The sequence below is a fragment of the Phaenicophaeus curvirostris genome, chromosome 2 (genome assembly GCF_032191515.1).
Source record: "Phaenicophaeus curvirostris isolate KB17595 chromosome 2, BPBGC_Pcur_1.0, whole genome shotgun sequence".
Taxonomy (NCBI): Eukaryota; Metazoa; Chordata; class Aves; order Cuculiformes; family Cuculidae; genus Phaenicophaeus; species Phaenicophaeus curvirostris.
The window spans coordinates 28,307,363-28,331,017 of NC_091393.1; the positions used below are offsets into that span (position 1 = coordinate 28,307,363).

Consider the following 23,655-nt stretch of genomic DNA (forward strand, 5'->3'; position numbering starts at 1 on the left):
GCTGCCACACTTGTGTGAGGGTACGCGTACAGTGTTGTGCTTTCTCCCCCCAAAAATATCTGCCATTCAGATTACTAGGAAACTGAGGAAGAGGGCGGAAACGGTGTTTAAGTTATCATCCTGTTTAACGAGCAGTAAGGAACAGAAATCCACTGGGGAGATTTGCTGGATGCTTAGAGGAAAGCTTCTCGTGGAATACTTGTTGTATCAAGAGTTTCAAAAAGAAAGAGAAGAAACAGGTAGAATCATAGAATCACTGAATAGTTTGGGTTGGAAGGGACATGAAAGATCATCCAGTTCCACCCCTGCCATGGGCAGGGACACCTCCCACTGGATCTGGCTGCCCAAGGCCCATCCAACCTGGCCTTGAACACCTCCAGGGATGGGGCAGCCACAGCTTCCCTGGGCAACCTGGTCTGGGGCCTCCCCACCCTCAGAGTGAAGAATTTCCTCCTTATGTCTAGTCTAAATCTGCCTGTCTCCAATTTATACCCATTACCCCCAGTCCTATCACTCCAAGCCTTTGTAAAATCCTTCCACAGCTTTCTTGGAGCCTCCTTCAGGTACTGGAAGGTCCCTCTAAGGTCTCCTTGGAGCCTTCTCTTCTCCAGGATTAACAACCCCAACTCTCTCAGCCTGTCCTCGTATGGGAGATGCTCCAACCCTCTGATAATCTTTGTAGCCTCCTCTGGACCCGTTCCAACAGCTCCATCTCCTTCTTACATTGAGGATTCCACAACTGGACACAATACTCCAGATAAGGTCTCACGAGAGGGAAATAGAGGGGCAGGTGTCTGGGCTGCGAGCACACGCTGCTGACTCATGTTGAGCTTCTCATCCCTCAGCACCCCAAGTCATTCTCAATCACGTCATTCCCCATCGTATATTGAAAACATAGAGTTTGAGTTTGTCCTGCATGAAATCGTAATATAAATTGTGGTTTGACAAGTCCTTGCACGGTGGGGCAGCATCCTTCTGGGTTTGTGTGAGAGGCTTTGTCATCATACTTGATGTTCCTAGTAAGGATCACACTGGAATGCTTTTTGGCCACACACTCTGAAAGGAATACTAAGTGGTTGAGAAATAATACATAAATAAACTACATTTGAACGTAATACAGTTCTGAATGCCTGTTCCAACTGAAGTCTGAGTTGTGATAGGAAATAAATCAGATTCTTATGGAGTCTCAGTTGGACTGGAGTCGCATTCATCATTCTGACACCCCGCAGCACCAGTTCTGCTGCTGTGGGTTGGTAATGGGTTATTCCTTCTGCTCACATGGTTCCTTCAGCAATATGCAAGATCGATACTTCACAAAATATACAACCCCAAAAAGTGTTTTACAAAACATTATATAAATTCTCTACAAATGGATAACATGAAATGTTTCATCTGCGCTCCATTAAACATCCTTCTCTCTGTTGAGCTGTTCTCTTACCAATTCAGATTTGCCGTATGAGTATTTATTGAGTTGACCTTTTGCCACATTTTACAAGAGAATGTAACGATACAAGCTTGTTCTGAGTTGAAAATACTGGAACACAGTCATTAACCAGAACTAGGGACTAGGGGCAATGGGTATAAACTGGAGAGGGGCAGATTTAGACTGGACGTAAGGAGGAATTTCTTCACAGCGAGAGTGGTGAGGCCCTGGAACAGGTTGCCCAGGGAAGCTGTGGATTTCTGTAATGTGGGCACCCTTTATATCAGCTTTATTTGGAAAAGGAGTGTGTAGAAGGGGGTTTGCTGCCCTGGTTATATAATTTCCACAGGCATGTTTTTAAGGCAAAAAATTCCATGTTGTTTCTTCTCCATTGATTATAAAATATAGAATCATAGGATGGGTTGAGTTGGAAGGGACCTTAAAGATCATCCAGTTCCACACCCCCTGCCGTGGGCAGGGACACCTCCTACTGGATCCAGTTGCTCCAAGCCCCATCCAACCTGGCCTTGAACGCCTCCAGGGATGGTGCAGCCACAGCTTACCTGGGCCAGGGACTCACCAACCTCATCACGAAGAATTTCCTCATAATACCTAATCTAAATCTTCTCATCTGCAATTTAAAGCCATTCTCCCGTGTCCTTTCACTCCAGGCCTTTGTAAAAAGTTCCTCCTTAGCTTTCTTGTAGCCCCTTTCACTACTGGAAGCTGCTCTAAGATCTCCTTGGGGCCTTCTCCAGGCAGAAAAATGCCATCTGTCTCAGCCTGTCCTCAAGGCAGAGGTGGTCCAGCCCTCACATCATCTTCATGGCCCATATATTCCTTTTATATATATATATATTTGCATAATATGCTTAGTTATTAAATGTTGGTTGTAATATTGTAGCTGCAACTTGAGTAAACTTCAGGTTTTTTAATCCTTCATTTTAATTAGGTTATGAAAATGAAATTTACTTTCATGAAATGTACTTCCATGCACAACTTGTTTTTGAAAATTGGAGTTATCCACGCCTCTCTCTCGCCTTCTCGGGAATGGTTACATGTGTATTTACCTATTTAAAACATTTTACAATATGTTACATGCTATCGCTGAGGAAAAAGTTTGCTATTTTGTCACCTTTCACATCTTTCACCAGGAGGAGAAAGAGATACCAATGTAAAATGGACCTTGTGTCATATACACCCCTGAGAAATACCTTGTGTAACGTAGACAAATCACAAACTGATGGTTCCAGCAGACACTTTTAATAAACTTCATTCTGTTTCTAGGTTCCATGGTTCCTTTCTCCATGCGGATTTTACATGCTGAACTCCCTCAGTACATAGGGAAACCTCAGGAATCGCTTGACAGACTGCACAGCATGAAGATAATCTGCGCCAAGGTAACAGCTTCTCTACGCACCAACATTTCCTAATGTTTATGAAATAATTTTTATTGTCCTTTTAGAAAGGACTACATTTCCACAAAGATATTGTTTTAATTTATCTTAATACAGATAAGGAACTTGCTAATAGAAATAATGAAGTGCCTCTTCCATTTTAGGAGACATCCTTCTGTGGGAGCTCTAACTAAAACAGTAGAACAGTGGACAGCAGAGTTCTTTTGCTGTCATGCCTTTGCCAGATAAGACACACAAGGACAGTGAACGGATGTGTTTAAGGGCAAGTAGGAGAGCTTCCTTCCCTCGCTCAGCTGCATCCAGCTAGCTCAAAACACAGTTGTTAATGCCTGGCTAGGCGCTGGAACTGGTTGCCCAGGGAAGCTGTGGCTGCCCCATCCCTGGAGGGGTTCAAGGACAGGTTAGATGGGCCTTGGGCAGCTTGATCCAGTGGGAGGTGTCCCTGCCTGTAGCAGGGGGTGGAACTGGATGGGCTTTGAAGTCCCTTCCAATCCAAACTGTTCTATGATTTGATTCTATGATTCTATATTGATCCTTCAGAAATCGTCTGAATAGCCAGTTTTGGAAAAAACAGTATTTGGGAATATAAATGCAACCCACTGAGCTTAGTTTGGAGTGTTTGCTTCCTTTAGTCAAGTGCTAGAATACAAAATTATGGCCAAAACTATAATGTGGGCTTCGTTGGTGCCAAAAGTGGAATGGTGGTGTTGTGAGCACTAATCTTATCCACTAAATGCCTTGACTATTGAGCATTCATCCTTAAATCCTTTGACATAAATCTTTACCCAGTGTTCTGGTGCCACAGTGACTTCAAATGTTGAAAGCATTTCAAACAATGGGGTAAACTCTAGAAGAAATGAAGCATTATTTTTTCTTCTGTGACCCTGCGAAGTTTATAAGTGTATGTAAGATAAATAGTTGTGATTGCTTATTATTTTGACTATTAGTTGCAGGTTTCTTATTTTACACCTGAAAGTAATTTGGGTAACAGAAGTGAAAGGATTTGATAATTGCCAGTTCTATAGCTGTAATGGCTTTTCATTTGTATTAGTAAAATAAACTTGCTTCTAGCACAGTAGTGTCTCTGATAACCAAATGTTTATGGTAGAAAACACAGTTCATTGTATTATCATAGAATAGTAGAATAGTTGAGTCGGAAGAGACCTTAAACCCCATCCAGTTCCAAACCCCCTGCCATGGGCAGGGGCACCTCCCACTGGATCAGGTGCCCAAGGCCCATCCAACCTGGCCTGGAACCCCTCCAGGGATGGGGCAGCCACAGCTTCCCTGGGCAACCTGGGCCAGGGCCTCACCACCCTCATGGTGAAGAATTTCCTCCTTATGTCTACTCTAAGTCTGCCTCTCTCTGGTTTATATCCATTGCCCCTCATCCTATCACTCCAAGCCTTTGTGAACAGTCTCTCCCCAGCTTTACTGGAGTCCCTCCAGGCACTGGAAGGTCCCTATAAGGTCTCCCTGGAGCCTTCTCTTCTCCAGGTTGAACAACCCCAACTCTCTCAGTCTGTCCTCGTATGGGAGGTGCTCCAGCCCTCTGATAATCTTTGTAGCCACCTCTGGACCCATTCCAACAGCTCCATCTCCTTCTTACATTGAGGATTCCACAACTGGACACAATACTCCCGATGAGGTCTCACAGGAGAGTAATAGAGGGGCAGGTTCCCCTCCCTCACCCTGCTGGCCATGCTTCTTTTGATGCAGCCCAGGACACGGTTGGTTTCTGTGCTGCAAGCACACATTGCCAGCTCATGTCGAGATTCTCTCATTATGAGAGAAAAAGAGGGAAGATTTAGGTAATAAAAGACGAATGTGGCATTTGTTATAGACTTGGGAAGAATTTTTTTTAAAACAGTTGAGAGAGGTGTCTGACTTGGCCAAGAAGTGCTGCTTTTAGCACTTCACAAATGCAGTTACCTGCACACGGCCATCTCATCTCGTTACTACTCGCAGGTTGTTGTCTCTAACCTTTTCCTTCATAACCAGTCATCTTCAATTTGAAGTAATTTCTTTCTTCTAGGAAATATCGTTTTCTCTATTGCAGGATTTCATAGTGCTTACTGACATTTGCCTGCCCTGGTCTGCAGCAGATCTGCTCTTTCATATCTTATTTTAATGTGATCTGTTATTAAGTGCTGCTTTGTTTCCCCTCAGTCGCAAGGGTGCCACTAGATTCCAAAAACTTAACTGGTTTATAAGTTCCTTTATCTTGTAACAAAGAGAGGAAATTGTATGAATGTGAACAAGCAAGTAAGTGACTGCTGAGTGGGGCAGGGCATCAGTCAGCCATCTGAGTTTATTGAAATGGCCATGACTTGGTTAGTGTCATCAGCCACAATTCTCCTCAGATTAAAGATTATCAGTAAACAGACTAATGAAAGAAAAGGAAATTAAGTCCCCCAGCTTTTGTACAAGACCTTTAAGTCGTCTACAAACTTTTGTGTGCCTGAAAGCCTTTCCTCAAAGTGCATATACTTAGAGAACACCCAGTGTACCAAGGAGGCCTTTAAACTGCAATGCAAGGTTTTGTTTAAACTTGAACAAGGCTGTTGATTTGTTTAAATAAGGGAAAGTGGATGTGCTGGAGAATCATAGAATCGCTTTGTTGGAAAAGACCTTGGAGACTGAGTCCAACCGTCCCTGTCCACTACTAAACCAGATCCCTGGGCACCTCATCTTTTAATCCCTTCCAGGGATGGGGACTCCACCACCTCTGCTGATGCCTCAGAGCTGTTCAGTGAAGAAGTTTTTCCTGATCTCCAGATAAAGATGCTTTTAAAAAACAGTTGTAAATCGATGATAATCTAACCATTTGAAGTCAGGTTTGAGTGACACAAAACATTTAGAGACACAGTTAGATTTTTTTATAGAATGTGGTCTATAATCTCTATCTCACCTGGAATGTTCAAGAATAAAGTGCAAACAGTTAAGAAAACCCATGGCATAACAAAGAAAATAACATCAAGGAAGTACGCTCGTTAGTCTTAATATTGGTATATGGCACTTGGGAACCCTTTGGGTTGTAACAGAATTAATTGGGGAGCTTCCAGCCAAACGCCTCCGGTGTTTTACTTCCCTATTTTCAAAAGTGGAAAAATAATCTTTGGTCCTCAGTATTTACAGAAGGGCGTACGAGTAGTGATTATGTAAATGAGATGATCTCGGAGTCATAAAACCTGCAAGAGAGAAAGGACCTATTAGTTCACCTAGTCAGTCTCTCTGCAATGCAAGGTTGTTTTGTAATTTTTAATGAGCCAGCCTGTGGGGCTGAGGCCACGTCCCCTGGGAAGCGGTTCCCGGTGAATGCTGATGCATTCTTATCATAAGAAAATTTGTCTTGCAATTTTGTTTCTCTTCCTTAAAGTAATTGTGGTTTCCCTATTTGATATCTCCTTTTAACCTGCCAAATTCATTGAATCACAGAACGGGTTGGGTTGGAGGGACCTCAAAGCCCTTCCAGTCCCACCCCTGCCACAGGCAGGGACACCTCCCACCAGACCAGGTTGCTCCAAAGCTCATGCAACCTGGCCTTGAACCCCTCCAGGGATGGGGCAGCCACAGCTTCCCTGGGTACCCTGGCAACTACCCGAATCGCTAACATAAACCATTCTTGGAAAACTGGGGAAACACCCAAATACTGAAAAACTGCAGATGATGTTCCTGTACTTCAGAAGTGCAAAAGGAGATAAACCCAGTGACTAAACCAATTAGCCTGAAATCTGCACTGAGTTCTGTTTTAATTACATTGAGCTTGAGGTGACAGCTAGACATCCTCAAGTAATGTCACAAAATGATTAATGTAGTAGTCTAATTTTATGCTAATACCTAATTCTTTTCACATTATGTGCGCTCACAGCCCAGAAGGCCAACTGTATCCTGGGCTGCATCAAAAGCAGCGTGGCCAGCAGGAGCAGGGAAGGGATTCTGCCCCTGGACTTGGCACTGGTGACATTACACCTTGAATCCTGGGGTTTGGGTCCCTCGCTACAAGAAGGACAGTGAGACTCTGGAGTGTGTCCAGAGAAGGGGAACGGAGCTGGGGAAGGGGCTGGAGAACAAGGGTTATGAGGAGCAGCTGAGAGAGCTGGGATTGTTTAGCCTGGAAAGGAGGAGGCTGAGGGGAGACCTTATCACTGTCTACAACTGCCTGAAAGGAGGTTGCAGAGAGATGAGAGTTGGTCTCTTCTCACAAGTGACAGGGGACAGGACGAGAGGAATGATCCGGTGGGTCTCTTCCAACCTGGTTATTCTGTGATTCTGTGAATGGCCTCAAGCTGCACCAGGGCAGGTTCAGATTGGACATCAGGAAAAATTTCTTCACCTAAAGGGCTCTCGGGCACTGGCAGAGGCTGCCCAGGGAGGTGGTGGAGTCCCCATCCCTGGAGGGGTTTAAAAGATGGGCAGATGAAGTGCTTAGGGATATGATTTAGTAATGGGCGGGTACAGTTGGACTTGATGATCTCAAAAGTCTTTTCCAACCTAGGGATTCTATGTTTCTGTGATTCCGTGATCTATCGATGTGTGCTCACAGCCTCTCAGAACATGAGATGAGGCCACTCAGCCTGGCCCTCTGCAAATAGGGTTTACAGCAAATCATAACACCATGTACTTGTCACAGGCTAGCAGTTCTTACCGGGAAAATTACCTGGCTCAGCTGGCATGTGGTAACTGCTGTCATTTCATCATTTTTTTCTCCTTGGTGTTAAATTCCTTGTCACTAAATTTATGGCACCGAACTTCCAGCTTTCCGTCCGCTCTGTGAAAAGAGCTTGGTTTCTTGTAGGGCAATTCCTTCCACTTTCAGATGGCTAAAACGAGTGTCATGAACTTGCTTCCTGGAGGTACCGCTTGCTCTTCCCTGGGTGTAGAAGCATGAACCGCTCTCTGAGGCCAAGATTAATGTTACATGTCTTTGCTTTGGAGGATTTGCTGTGTTTTGAAGTGCTTGCTCACAAAGCACTGAGCACAACTGGAATACTTTGTTGCTGTAGGAAAAAGCAGTTCCTTCTGGCGCTGGTGGAAGCAGAGAGCTCGTGTTGAGCAGCACACCCGGTCCCTGGAAGAGGAAGCGCCTCATATCTCCATAATCATCGATCTGCAGCGGCTGGCTATGAGCAAGCAGCCTTTGTGCATTTTTGAAGGAGATCTCAAGCATTATTCTGCAACCAAAAGTGATAAATCTGTAATGGGGAAAATGGGGTGATCAGTGAGAATCGGAAAACCAATTGGGAGAAACTGTAATGGGATTAGAAAAGGGAAAGTTGCTTTGCATTTTAAATGGAACCTTGCATACATATTTTAGAACTCCTTAAGACACAAGCTTCATTAAGTATACATTTTTATTCTTCCGATAATACAAGTGTTCCATTTACTCAACAATTTTCATGATTTAAAATCTTTACTAAATAAAAAGAAGCAATAAACCCCAAACTTTGAAAAGGTAATTGCAGTAAGAACTAAGAGGAGAACTTCATTAAGAACAGAAGGATGAAACCAGAGCACATACTTAAGGTGCGGGAGTCAAGAGGCAGTGGCTTTCTAGGAAGGATCCGTTTGACTTTCTTTGTGGTCATTAACTTTCATTCTCTGGTGAAGCATATTTCGTGTTTTACTTAACAAAGTGTGTGTGTCCCTAGAGTGTGCTGACATTTAATGTTCTGTAAGTATCATCAACGTGATCTCTAGCATCCATCTACCGTACAATGGCTTTCTTACTTGGTGCAAATGATGTAGCTGTGGTAATAATCAATAATTTTGAGCTGTGTCTAGATGAAGCAGCCCTGCCTGAATTGGTTTACATACAGACTGTCGATTGTAGATAATTTCCATTAAATATATAGAGCTGTTTCAACTCATGTTGGTTACTTTTAAAAATTTACTGCAGATATTAGAAAATTTGGAACACGGCTTAGCGGAAGATGGGAGTATGACTAACATTACCCAGGAGAACAGACAAGGTAGGTGTTCTTTAAGCACTTTTTTCACAGACGGTGCATTTTTATCGTTTGCTTAAGTACGGCAGAAGTTTTCACGAGACTGCCCCAGAGCTGTTAAATCGCTACTTTTGTAATCTCACAGCCTACTCAGCCTCTGAAATTATACACCTCATACTTCTATGTGCTGGAATTAATTTCACAGTTTTACCTTTGATCAAACTGATGTCTTAAATCATTTTTTTTTCCTGCTTAGAAGAAACAAAGAGCGTGGCTGCGATCCTTTCGCAATGAGTAGAGAAGTGGGTCAGTGTCACAGCTAGGTGGATGTTTCATCTCAAGCCTGGGCTGAGTGGCTCCTCTGGGTCCTCGTGGCTGAAAGCCATGAAAGGTTTTTAGCTAGAATTGCCTTCATACAAGGGCTCCGCTGGCCTGGGGTGCGATGGCTGAGTCTCACTGTAGCTGCAAGGTACTGAGGCTTCTGAAACACACAAGTCACTTTTTAGAACAAGATTTAGATTATGTTAATCTACATCGTTGTTTTCACAATTTCATACGCAGTTTTTATTTTAGTTGTTTAACCGCAATAGCGTAGGATACATCGCTGCACGAAGAAGGGTCTTCAGGACAAACGCTTGTCCAAGCATCTCTTTTTTTAACAGAATTTATACTAATGAGGTCAACTACTCTTAAGAATTGGACAAGAGGTGATGTTTTAGGCATTGTTATGGATTATAGGAACCACTCATGGTGCCTGGAAGGTTAAAGCCATCACACCAGGAAAACAAACACCTTTCTGCTTCAACTAACAGTCTAAGGAATCTGACCAGCTTCTTTCTAGGATAACATTCGCCCAGAGGCTGCACAGAAGTTTGCCTCTGAGGTAAGAAAAGGCCAAGAAGAGCTATTAGCCGAGTTCAAAATTTATTGTAAACAGTTCCATAAAACAGTGTCTACATGGAAGGGTGCAGACCTGGTCTTAAGACTGCCTGGATGTAAAGCATCAATGTGTTATTGCACAGGACTTAATATGCCTCCTAGAGATGTCCTAAAAAAAGTGAACATGCATATGAGCAGCACGTATAAAAAGGCATTTGCAAATACAGCCAAATGAATACATTACTACTCTTCTCAAAGACGTTAAGAAAAAGAGAAATATTCTGATATTGAAGATTTATCCACAGCGCTTCAGGAGTTTCTGTTCTTCTCTCCTAATATCTACTATTCTGCTTGCTTCTGTTCTTTTACTTTTCCCTGTTATCCCCTTTCTGACATCATTTTTGCCTTTACTATCCCTGCATTCTTTTCATTTTTACCCCTTTAAAACCGAGACACTGACCCCCTTTAAGGTACGAAGATTTTCTCGTGGCTGTGTCATAATCCTGCGTCCTGCAGTCTGCCTCACTCGTGAGATTCTGGCTTTTCCTCTCTGCTGCTCCTTTTGAGCTGAGCTTGGGGGAGGTGTAGGTAGAAAAGAAGCAGCCAGTAGTTGCAAGAGAAGAGGAGGCTCATTGCTCTCTACAACTACCTGAAAAGAGGTTGTGGAGAGGAGGGAGCTGGGCTGGGGATAGGATGAGAGGGAATGGCCTCAAGCTCCACCAGGGGAGGTTCCGGCTGGACATTAGGAAAAAATTCTTCACAGAAAGGGTCATTGGGCAGAGGCTGCCCAGGGAGGGGGTTGAGTCCCCTTCCCTGGAGGGGTTTAAGGGATGGGTGGATGAGGTGCTGAGGGACGTGGTTTAGTGATTGATGGGAATGGTTGGACTTGATGATCCGGTGGGTCTCTTCCAACCTGATGATTCTATGACAAGGCTGCTGAACATTTGGAGGGATCTTCCTACGTCTGCTGTGCAGGTGCCTGCGGCTTTAAAACTGCCAAAAAGCCCATGGGAGCTTTGCAGAGCCTGTTGACTGCTTCTGTCAGTGGAGGTCAGCCAGGTCTGCTCCCTCTCTGCTTCTTCGCTGCCTTTGGTAATGGCTTTGTTTTTTTTCATGTGAAAGGAGCTGAAGCAATCCTTATTAACTCTACGTGAAGATGGCCTTAATTCATTATGGGATTACGCTTAGCGTGTAATTCCCTTATTGCTGGTGTAAGAAGGTGCCACACCAGTCGACTCACTGTGCACATCTCCTCGAGTCTGGAACAGAGCCCCTCACTTGCCAGTTTCTCAACAGGCAGAGAGATTTTTAGTCTGGAGAAAAGGAGGCTGAGGGGAGACCTTATCACTGACCCCAACTGCCTGACAGGGGGTTGTGGCGAGGTGGGTGTTGGACTCTTCTCCCAAGTGACAGGTGATGGGACAAGGGGGAATGGCCTCAAGCTCCACCAGGGCAGGTTCAGATTGGACATCAGGGAAAAACTTCTTCACAGAAAGGGTTCTCAGGCCCTGGCAGAGGCTGCCCAGGGAGGTGGTGGAGTCCCCATCCCTGGAGGGGTTTAAAAGATGGGCAGATGAAGTGCTCAGGGATATGATTTAGCAGTAGGCAGGTACGGTTGGACTCAGTGATCTCAAAGGTCTTTTCCAGCCTAGGGATTCTATGATCCTGAGACCTCTAGCTGGCACCATCCAGTTGTTAACAGGAAGCTTAGACTCTGCAGGAGTCGAGATCTAATTTGTTGTCACCTAGGTCCTAGAAAGCTGAATGTGGTTACCAAAGTATGAGGGCAAGTAAAAAGTAGAGATAAACAGAAGTGAAATAATAAAGGAGAATTAGTTATTTATGTCTGGGTTTTACAGTAACCCACAAGGGAAGAAAAACAGAAATGGATCAGAGAATATTTGCTTACAGTTTAGAGCGTCTTCTCCATTAACAGCAGTGGGAATGTGTAGTCACGGGGGAATGTCTAAAACAAAAGCTAGAAGTAACGAGTGATTTTAAGGTAGATGAGATACCAGATTCAGTTTTGGGCCCCACATTATACAAAGATAATTTGGGAATATGGGAGCACCTTCCATACGAGGACAGGCTGAGAGAGTTGGAGTTGTTCAGCCTGGAGAAGAAAAGGCTCCAGGCAGACCTTATAGTGACCTTCCAGTACCTGAAGGGGCTACAAGAAAACTGGGGAGGGGCTGTTTACAAAGGCTTGGAGTGATGGGGTGAGGGGGAATGGCTATAAATTGGAGAAGGGTAGATTCAAACTAGATGTGAGGAGGAAATCCATCACACTGAGGGTGCTGAGGCCCTGGCCCAGGTTGCCCAGGGAAGCTGTGGCTGCCCCATCCCTGGAGGGGTTCAAGGCCAGGCTGGATGAGGCTTGGAGCCCCTGATCCAGTGGGAGGTGTCCCTGCCCATGGCAGGGGTGGAACTGGATGGTCCCTTCCAACCAGAACCATTCTGTGATTCATGGGTCATGGGTTTTGTTTTGTTGTTGGAGAGGACTGAAGGGATTTTTCTTTATAAGAAGAGGAGCAGACGTTTCACCAAGCTCTGTTCTTATTTTTAATGGCATTATGTGTGCTGAAAGAATTCTCTCTGTGACCTGCCATGTTTTCATCAGAGGCCACATTATTGATACAAATGACTGATCTCCATTATCACAATCTCACTGAAGCCACCTCTTCTGCCTCTGCTCCCCCCTCTTTGAAATCATCACAGTGACCTTGACAGCAGGTTGACTGGTACATTTCATTTCCAAACGTACTTAATTTTCCTTACGCTTATTTTTGAGGACTATTTCTAGCGTTGATCTGTGGTCCTGTAAGGCAAGAGAAAATAAGGATCTATGCGAACTATTCTCTTACAACATCAGGAGTCTGTCTGCAAAGCACGGGAGAGAAATCTGCTGTTGCAGCTTTTCCTGCCTGCGAGCTCCAGGAGCACCGGATCTGCCAGGCTTGGCAGATTTTTCTAGCTATCTCTGAGCCAGAGGCATCACAAACAGTCCCAGACTCAGACAGTTCCCACCCTGCGTGTTTTGGCTCCAAAATGACATTTTAGCTATGTTTGATTTTTTTATTTTATCCCATGTGACGCTCTAGATTACGTGGCTTTAAACTGATGCTCATTATCACTGGAATCTTTTTATGCACCTTTTGTTCTGCTACTGGCAAACACGTGGCTTCTTTTAGTATTTAATATTTGGCCTGAGCTGAGAGCTGAGCGGCTGCCTGTGCCTCAGCGTTGCTGCATCTTGTCTGGTCCCCAGAGCTGCTTGAGCGGTTCCCTCGGAGAGAGGCAGAATTTCCTCTCTGGCGATGCAGCGTGGCAGAGAATTAAAAATTCCAGGCTAAAACCCAGAGGTGTTAATGAGGGAGATCTTTCAAAATGGTAATTCGCGGGACCAATAATTGATGGCAAGAAAGAACCTCTAATTTATTTGTGCAAATTCACAAGCTGCTCTTATTTTGCAGCCTCTGTTCAGCTGTGGAGGTCACGTCTGGGCCGGGTGATGTACTCCATGGCAAACTGTCTGCTAATGATGAAGGTACGTGGGTGGCAGCGACTGCAGAGGTACCGTATATTCCAGAAGAGAATGTCAGAGAGAGCGCCAGAGAATTACTGGTGCATAGATAAGGGAAGACTACCTGACTGTACATGGATTTTTTGCTTAGTGAGGAATTAATTAGCCTTAATAATGTCCTATTTAATAGAGAGCCATTTGCAGTAATGTTCTTTGGGAGCATATCTGTGCTTATTTCTCCCCAAATCATCCCGGAGAACACGCAATAACAATACAGAATTTGCATTTTTAAATTGAATTTTTCAAACACTTAACTAAATGCTGCAATTAAAAGCAATTATGCGCTCTGTCTTTTTCAAAACGTGCGCTAGGAACGTTGCTCTGTTTGTGAGGATTAAGAATACCGTAGCCTTTGTATGTGATGAAGATCCAGAATGTCTAAATACATCCTGCCTTTTCAGCCTGTCCCTATTGTGAGAGATCTTCTTTCAAGTTTAAACGTCGCTGGCGTGTAGGGGTGGAAGAGAAAGGTATAAAAGCAGAACTGCCTTCCAGTGTTGAGGGTTCTTCCCTTGATTCCTCACCTTTCTAAGCAACCCTACTCCATTTTTATAGAATCATAAAATAGTTTGGGGCAGAAGGGACCTTAAAGATCATTCATTTCCAGCCCCCTGCCATGGGCAGGGACATCTCCCACTGGACCAGGTTGCACAAGGCCCCATCCAACCTGGCCTTGAACACCTCCAGGGATGGGGCATCCTCCTTACGTCTAGTCTAAATCTGCCCCTCTCCAATTTAAAGCCATTCCTTTTTGTCCTATCGCCACAAGCCTTTGTGAACAGTCCCTCTCCAACTTTCTTGTAGCCCCTTCAGGTACTGGAAGGTCACTATAAGATCTCCCTGGAGCCTTCTCTTCTCTGGGTTGAACAACCCCAACTCTCTCAGCCTGTCCTTGTATGGAAGGTGCTCCAGCCCTCTGATCGTCTTTGTAGCCTCCTCTGGACCTGTTCCAACAGCTCCATCTCCTTCTTACACTGAGAATTCCACAACTGGACCCAGGACTCCACGTGAGGCCTCACAAGAGAGGAATAGAGGGGCAGAATCACCTCCCTTGACCTGCTGACCATGCTTCTTTTGATGCAGCCCAGGACACAGTTGGCTTTCTGGTCTGCGAGCACACATTGCTGGCTCATGCTGAGCTTCTCATCCCCCAGCACCCCAAGTACTTCTCCTCGGGGCAGCTCTCAATCACATCATCCCCCATCCTGTACTGAAATCAGGGATTGCCCCAACCCAAGTGCAGGACCTTGCACTTGGCCTTGTTGAACCTCATGAGGTTCTCACAGCCCCACTTCTCCAGCTTGTCCAGGTCCCCCTGCATGACATCCCATCCTTCCAGTGTGGCAACTGCACCACCCACCTTTGGTGCCACGCTTAGTTTCTCCCTGTATTCAGGAAACAGAAGTAAGACTTCATGATCAGGGAAATGGGGATATTGCCATTCTGAGCTTGCAACAAGCTGCTATTATCCTCAGCTTAACTGTACTTCACAAATCAATTAGCTTTGGAGCAGAATAATCTTCATAGGCACTCCTTCAGCTTCTTCCTCCCTGCTCTGATTGTCCAAGGTCAAGATGAACCTGACCCTCTGATGTTTCCTTAGCTACTTCCCAAACAGGATTCCGTTCTTAATATTACAGTCCCTCAGTACTTAAAGGACGTGTGGATAAGGTGCTCAGGGATGTGGTTTAGTAGTGGATGGGTACGGTAGGACTTGATGATCTCGAAGGTCTTCTCCAACCGAGTAATTCTATGATTCAAAAAGCTTGCATTTTTTAGGCAAGATCCATTTTCCACTTACTGCTTTATATGAAACAGAATATCATTTTTATAAGAATTAGGAAAAAAAGAAATTTGTAGTCATATCGTTGTTCTATTCAGTATCATTATATTACAACCAGAACATTTTTGGTTTGGATAGACCGTTAAACCATGAGGTATTTTTAAGAATTCGTAAGCGTTTCTGTTTTTTTGAAAGCAGGTACTTGACATAGCTTTGATTTAATGAACTTTCTTTTCCAAAGAGTAAGGGGAAAAAAAGCATGAGTTGCCATCCCAGCAAAGCAGACTATATAAATCAGAAAATGCTGGTAATATATTTTTTTCCATGGAGTTTGCTTTACTTTTGACTGGTATTTTTAACACTTAGTGTTTTCCTTCTTGTGTGCACACGAGTCCATATGCCTGCATGGTTCCTACTTACCTCCTGGTTTGGTCCTGTTAATGCTTTCTTCTAGTCGTAGAAATACATTTGTGGATACCAATTATCACCTTTTGCAAATAGTACTTAAGAAATACCACAGCTCAGATAATCCTCAAGATTTAGGGCCTATCTCACAGCTCTTAAGTTAGAAATCTATGGTTCCACGGCTCCCAGATGACCCAGAACTGTGTGTTGATGCAGAATTACATCCAGCTGACAATTGCGTGTCAGTGCGTTGGCTCTGGAGTAGTTGGGAGTCTCTCCATTTTCAGAAGGATCCTGTATGAAGGAGTAGAGAGGCTTTACGAAGGGTTTTTTCCAGCTGAAGTGAGAGCAGTATGGGAAGTTACTTCTTCTGCTTCTGTGACAGACCCTCTCTGAGAAATTTATATTGGTTATTCATGAATTTAATAATTTAAAGACCAGTCTAACATGCAGGAATCGTGTAACCAACTTCACCTTCTATGAGTATTCGGTATGAAATTGTTTCTTGAAATCATTTATAAACACACGTTTATTAATTCTCCCATGAACAATTACATTAGTTGAGCAGTTTGCATATTTTTTTCTGCTGTTGTGTAACACACTTTGAAACCTGCATTTGTTTTTATTCGTCTTTCAAGTGTATGCACTTTAAAAACAAAAACAAACCAAAGTGATATAATTCTCCAAGTCAGTGCCATCCATTGCCATCTAGTGAACATTTACAATATTGCAGTAAGGACAGGATGTCATCCAGAGGGACCTGGACAGGCTGGAGAAGTGAGGCTGTGGGAACCTCATGAGGTTCATAAAGGCCAAGTGCAAGGTCCTACACCTGGGTCGGGGCAATTCCTGATTTCAGTGCATGGTGGGGGATGATGTGATTGAGAGCTGCCCTGAGGAGAAGGACTTGGGGTACTGAGGGATGAGAAGCTCAACATGTGCCAGCAATGTGCGCTCGCAGCCCAGAAAGCCAACTGTGTCCTGGGCTGCATCAAAAGCAGCGTGGCCAGCAGGGAGGGAGGGGATTCTGCCCCTCTGTTCCTCTCCTCCGAAACCTCAGCTGGAGTCCTGTGGCCAGTTGTGGAATCCTCAATGTAAGGAGATGGAGCTGTTGGAAAGGGTCCAGAGGAGGCTACAAAGATGATCAGAGGGCTGGAGCACCTTCCATACAAGGACAGGCTGAGAGAGTTGGGGTTGTTCAACCCGGAGAAGAGAAGGCTTGGAGGAGATCTTATAGTGACCTTCCAGTACCTGAAAGGGACTACAATAAAGCTGGGGAGAGGCTGTTTACAAAGGTTTATGGTGATAAGACAAGGGGCAGTGGGTATAAACTGGGGAGGAGCAGATTTAGACTTGATATAAGGAGGAAATTCTTCACAGTGATGGTGGGGAGGCCCTGGCCCAGGTTGCCCAGGGAAGCTGTGGCTGCCCCATCCCTGGAGGGGTTCCAGGCCAGGTTGGATGGGCCTTGGGCACCTGATCCAGTGGGAGGTGTCCCTGCCCATGGCAGGGTTGGGACTGGATGGGCTGTGAGGTCCCTTCCAACCCAAACTATTGTGTGATTCTATGATTCTATTCTATGGTCATACTGGATGCCCAGGTACTCTGAGGTGAATGGAATAGCTTGTAATAGTAGTAGATTAATAATTATAACAATTTATTAAAGTAAACCTATGTGGCATTGGTATAAAAAATAAAACCTGATTATCTTATTGTTACTAACATCTTCCTTCGGCCAAAAAATTTCATTTGTATTTAATAGGGAGTAATCTTGCCAGGATTGAATCTTGAGAACAAAAAGAGACTTTGATGTTGGGCCAATATCAACTTACATCTCCTTCAGTTATCCACAACTGTAGTTGAGTACTGTAGTGGAACAGGAATTTAATCACGTCTCCTTCCCCCTGGGACCATCTTTCTGGTACCGCATTTGACCCGCTGCGTCAAATTGAGCTGCGTGACCGATGATGCGGTTTAAGGCAGTCTCACTATATGTTCTTTCCCTGTTCATCTCCTTTTCTTTGTGCAACCTTTCTTAACTGTATTCTGGATCCATTCTGTGCGCCAATCTTGGACTTCAACAAGGGAAAAACCCAAAGAAATAGTGAATCTCATTCCTATCGGCTCAGTTTGCCAGCAGGAGCAGGGAAGGGCTTGTTCCCCTGGACTTGGCACTGGTGAGGCTGCACCTCGAATCCTGGGTTCAGTTTTGGGTCCCTCACTGCAAGAAAGACAGTGAGGGGCTGGAGCGAGGCCAGAGAAGGGGAACGGAGCTGGGGAAGCGGCTGGAGAACAAGGGTTATGAAGAGCAGCTGAGAGACCTGGGATTGTTTAGCCTGGAGAAGAGGAGGCTGAGGGAAGACCTTATCACTGTCTACAACTGCCTGAAAGGAGATTGCAGAGAGGTGGGTGTTGGTCTCCTCTACCAAGTGACAGGAGATAGGACGAGAGGAAATGGCCTCAAGCTGCTCAGCCAGGGCAGGTTCAGATTGGACATCAGGAAAAATTTCTTCACCTTTCAGTTCTCAGGCCCTGGCAAAGGCTGCCCAGGGAGGTGGTGGAGTCCCCATCCCTGGAAGGGTTTAAAAGATGGGTAGATGAAGTGCTCAGGGATCTGATTTAGTAGTGGACAGGTACAGTTGGACTTGATGATCTCAAAGGTCTTTTCCAACCTAGGGTGCCTGTGATTGGCTTTTTCCACTTTTTGAGAACAAGGGGCAGCTTAAAAGGAGGAGGTGGAGATACAGCAGGAAGGGAAGGGGAGGCCACATACCGTGTCACCATAGACTTTCATGTACAAGAACTGTGGGCCCAAGTCACTATGAAAGCGTAACCTGAATACAGCAGCATGAGCAACTCATTTAAAATGCAACTGATGATGTGCGTTGCTTCATTTCAACAACCAAATCACAAAACATCTGTCATTTTACTAAATCACCTTGGAAGTGTCTTGAAAACTTTTTAAGTTCTTTTCATCTCAGCTAAAATTGCTTTTGACATTATCTTACCAGACTTTTACCTCTCTGAGGAATAAACACTTAAGTACTTTCCATATGTATTATAAATGCTTTCTAATTAAAGGCACATTTTGCACTTTTTAGATTTTTTTTAGTGTTTCCTTTTGTAGAACTTGCACTTCGTAAAAACAAAAGCATTAGAATTGATTTTGATTTGGGTCTTAATACAATTAAAACATTTCAAAGAAGAAGGTAACAGCTTGAACTAATGACACGAGGGACTGATGCCTAAGGATTTTGGTTCCTCCATGATTTAAAGGAGAAAGACTGCACGAATCATCGTGTCTTGGATTCCTAACACTGTGAGTCTCTGCTTTCATAACCCTTCCACAAGTGCACGAGATAGAAAGGAAGGGTAAGTTTTCCCTGTCCTCTCTTCCTAAGAGATAGTACTTATCAACTATACACTTTGCTGATTTTTAATGCTGATTTTTAGTCTAGGGTTTGTCGAACCTACTCTCAGTAGTCTACACATGGTAAAATTTATGCTCATTTCTAAGTACATAGAATCATAGATTGGTTTGGGTTGGAAGAGACCTTAAAGATCATCTAATTCTGCTTCCCCTGCCATGGGCAGGGACACCTCCCACTGACCCAGGCTGCCCAAGGCCCATCCAACCTGGCCTTGAACCCCTCCAGGGAGTTTTTCCACAATTTTTTCTTAGAATTCTCTGATAATTGTGAAAGGGCCTGCATTACTTGCATGATCACCTCCCTGCTCCATTTTCTTTTTGACAGACAAACTAGAACTTACTAGACTTATGAGAACTATTTTGGATTAATATATTTAATGTTAGCTCCAAATATTCACAGTAAAATCGATACTGAATTCTAAAACATTAGGCCAACTCTCATTCATATTCTGAGTTGTGTAACTTCAGCCCTTCTTGGGGGATTTTTTAGGAAGGCGTGCAAAAATTGATGGCTCGCAATCTTTAGAAATTAAAAACCATAATACCTCACCCTCATCTTTAAGATCACAAGCTGCAGTCATTGGGGTTTTTACTGGCAGTACTGAATTTGTGTTCCTCCTCACAACTGCAGTTTGTATCAACCAAGACTTCCCTTCTCTGGGAGGGTGTTGGTTTATCGTTCTCAAAGGTAATTTTTCTCCTACCACTAGCAAAGCTGTGAGTGAAAACCAAGTCTTGAGTAAATCAAAGTACATCTCATCCTCTATACAATATGCTGCTTCAGAAGCAACGGTCAGATAAGATGCTTTTATAACTCAATATGGAATAGTAGTCTGTATTGCATGTAGCATGCTCTAGAAATCTGCTGCTGCTTCCATGAGAGAAGGGAGAAGAGTAAATGCATCCAAAACTCACTGCAGGATCCTGAAGTGACTACAAAATGAGGTTGTTTTCAGAAGCATGCCTGGATATTGTGGTAATGTTTGGTTTCATCCTTGGGGTGGCTTTGGATGTATACAACACAGTCTCTCGTCATCTCCTGGAAGGAACAGATCCCATTCCTGTGGTGAGTACTGCAGGGTGTGGGGTAGAGAGCACCTAGAGTGCTGTGCTAGGGAGACCTTATCACTGTCTACACCTGCCTAAAAGGAGGTTGTAGAGAGGTGGGTGCTGGTCTCTTCTCCAAAGTGACAGGTGATGGGATGAGAGGGAATGGCCTCAAGCTGCACCAGGGCAGGTTCAGGTTGGACATCAGGAAGAATTTCTTCACCTACAGGGCTCTTGGGCACTGATGAGGCTGCCCAGGGAGGTGGTGGAGTCCCCATCCCTGTAGGGTTTAAAAGATGGGCAGATGAAGTGCTTAGGGATACGATTTAGTAGTGGACAGGAACTGTTGGACTTGATGATCTCAAAGGTCTTTTCTAACCTAGGGATTCTCTGATTCTGTGATCTCTCGTGGCTATGCTGCACATCTCTGCTGTGTAGCCCGAGCCTTAGAGCCTGCGTGAGACTGTGCTGGCTAGAAAGGGGCAGCTTTAGACCACAGAATGGAAGACATGGAGCCCAAAAGCTAGAATTTGATTAATTAAAACTATTTCTCCAGCGAGATCATCTTATGATTGAAGGGATAAAATGCAGAGTCATAGATAATCCTTCAGATTTTACAAACGACACCCTTGGGTGTATTAGTAATGGGCACAGATGTGGATGGAGTTCCTCTAAGGAACCAGTTCAGAGGGTTCCTGTTCCAAGATTTTTATGCCTATCTGACACAGCAGGACTCTGATCAATGAAGTCTTTTAGTGAGAGCTCTTACAGTGAAAACTGAGTTTTTCTCAAGTCATAAATTTATGGAAAAAAAAAGTAGCATAAGCGTTATCACATTTGAGTTCTGAATGGTCGATAAATCAGAATTTAAATAAATATACTTTCGTATATATGGCCTGTAGACTTTGCTCTTAACTCTTTCCATTACCAGTAATAAACATGAATGTGGTGTGGCTCCCTAGAATTGGAGTGAATTCTAAATGTTAATAATTAGCTGTTCAGAATTAATCATTATACCACAGTATACAAGTTGTTTACAAAAGAAAGATCCTGCAAAGCGTTCCCTGGGCTGTTTCACTCAGCTTCTATTATTATAGGACATGGAATTTCTCTCATATTCAGATCAGACTCCAAAGACTTCTCTTGATCTTTTGCCTCTATGAAACAATTATTATATTCGGAATGCTGACCCGGTGTATGGATCAAGTAGGGTTCAGTCCTTTTAAGTACGACCTCAAGAAAAAATCATTCCACCTGGGGCACGCTGCCTCCTCGGAACTAAGCAGCAGATGAGGAAAAAGTACCTTCACCAGTAGCTGGGATCACATTAGGGACAAGTTAGAGGAGCAGATAATTTCACCAAGAAAAATGGAGTGTTAGAGAATATCCAAGGGTGTCTGGGCAGTTTGAAAGATTATTCTTTAATGTCTTTTGCTTCTAAACACCCACTACAATTTCTTGTATTAAGTTGAAGGGCAGGACTGTCAGGAAGCACCAAATAAGTGCAGCACACGGGGTCTTCTGTCTTTGTGTATAGAATCATGGAGTGGTTTGGGTTGGAAGGGACCTTAGACATTATCCAGTTCCACCCCCCTGCCATGGGCAGGGACACCTCCCACTGGATCAGGCTGCCCAAGCCCCATCCAACCTGGCCTTGAACACCTCCATGACCACGTAGCCAGGGTCTAGAAGTCATTTACTACCCAGATCATTGAATTATGGCAGTTTAACCATGAAGCAGGTGAACTGCAGTAACCAGTCACATGGGCATCTCTTTCCTGTGGAAAATGGGACTGTGATTTTGCTTAATCCTCTGTCACTGGTCCTTACCTGGAGGGTACGGCTGCCCTATGCCTTGAGCGGGCATATTATAGAATCATAGAATCCCTAGGCTGGAAAAGACCTTTGAGATTATCAAACCCAACCGTACTTGTCCACTACTAAATCTTATCCCTAAGCACTTCATCTACCCAGCTACACCTCCAGGGATGGGGACTCCACCACCTCCTTGGGCAGCCTCTGCTAGTGCCCGAGAACACTTTCAGTGAAGAAGTTTTTCCTAATGTCCATTCCCTCTCATCCTATCACCTGTCCCTTGGGAGAAGAGACCAGCACCCACTTCTCTACAACCTCCTTTCAGGCAGTTGTAGACAGTGATAAGGTCTCCCCTCAGAGCTCTCAGTTCTCTGTTTTTCATTGTTCTTCTTTGAAGTCACTCTCAGTTCCACCTTGATAATTCATCTCTGCTGTCTCATTTCGGTTCTCCCTCAACAGTGATGCTTGATGTTTCTCCACTGATCATAAAAATCGCTCATCTTCTTTCTTGAGACATTTCTATTTATTGTTTAAAACCTTAAAGAAAACCTCAAGCAGTTCCAATAACTTATATTTATATTTAATCTATGCCTATACTCAAAGTAGTTTAACCTTTAACCTTCATTAATTAATTATTAATACCTAGTCTAGGTTCGACATTTCTTGCACAACTGTTGATTCAGCTGGACTGGGCTCTAAACCAGCCATAGAAAGGGCTTTGCATAATTGAACAGTCTTCTTATAATTGCCATAAAGATTACTTGCCCAACGCCAGTTCTGGTTGTACTCGTAACACAACACTCTGTTTATCACAATCCACTAACGGTAATATCTAAGTTTTACATCGTTATATTGATCATAGCTCCCTATTTTCCTTAGCACCCATGGACAAGTTGCAATTTCTTTAATTCTTTATGTGTCTTTTAAAAGAAGGCAAGGTAACTGTGTTCAGTTCTGGGCCTCTCACTACATGAAGGATGTTGAGGCTCTGGAGAGAGTCCAGAGAAGAGCAACGGAGCTGGTGAAGGGTCAGGAGAACAGGCCTTATGAGGAGCAGCTGAGAGAGCTGGGGGTGTTTAGCCTGGAGAAGAGGAGGCTGAGGGGAGACCTCATTGCTCTCTACAACTACCTGAAAGGAGGTTGGGGAGAGGAGGGAGCTGGGCTCCTCTCCCAAGTGACAGGGGACAGGACGAGAGGGAATGGCCTCAAGCTCCACCAGGGGAGGTTCAGATTGGACATTAGGAAAAAATTCTTCACCAAAAGGGTCTTTGCACACTGGCAGAGGCTGCCCAGGGAGGTGGTGGAGTCCCCATCCCTGGAGGCATTTAAAAGACGGGTAGATGAGGTGCTTAAGGATGTGGTGTAGTGGCAGATGGGTATGGTTGGGCTCGATATTCTTCAAGGTCTTTTCCAACCTGGTGATTCTATGTTTCTATAAAGACTAAAGAAGCTCAACTTAAACATCTGGTCATGCATTTTTCACCCCTTAGGACTACGTGCTCGCTGTAGATGCGTATCACACCGTCATCAAATACTACCCACAGCAAGAGCCTCAGCTGCTGAGTGGAATTGGAAGGATTTTCCTTCAGGTATGCGTTTTATTCTAAAACTGCTAGGTCCTGTTCTGTTGACAGCTGTGTCCCAAATGATCACTGCATTTCAAACTGTAGCTGTTTATAAAGGGCAAGTATCACATTGTGGGGCTCAAAAGCATTGCAGTGCTCAAAAGAAAAGAACCTTCTGCCGTGTGATATTAAATAGATTGGAATGTAAAGCACCTGTAATATTAAATCTACATGTATGTACATTGGTGAGCAAAGAAGATGCTGTAGAAAATAATGCTAACGATTTAATCAAAGTGCAACATTCTCCTTTGCCCAAAGCGAACGGTAAACCTCCCAATGACTTTAATGAGCCAGAATTT

General features: G+C 44.2%; 1 protein-coding gene across 2 annotated transcripts in view; it reads left to right on the forward strand.

The window, feature by feature from the left end:
- TRAPPC12 (trafficking protein particle complex subunit 12) overlaps positions 1–23,655 on the forward strand; it is a 44,647-nt gene that overhangs the window by 16,340 nt on the left and 4,652 nt on the right. For both annotated transcript variants that reach the window (XM_069851587.1, XM_069851586.1), the window contains exons 6-9: positions 2,711–2,823; positions 8,741–8,813; positions 13,142–13,215; positions 23,222–23,320. In XM_069851587.1, the coding sequence (XP_069707688.1) occupies positions 2,711–2,823; positions 8,741–8,813; positions 13,142–13,215; positions 23,222–23,320 (359 nt within the window). The remainder of the gene's footprint in view (positions 1–2,710; positions 2,824–8,740; positions 8,814–13,141; positions 13,216–23,221; positions 23,321–23,655) is intronic.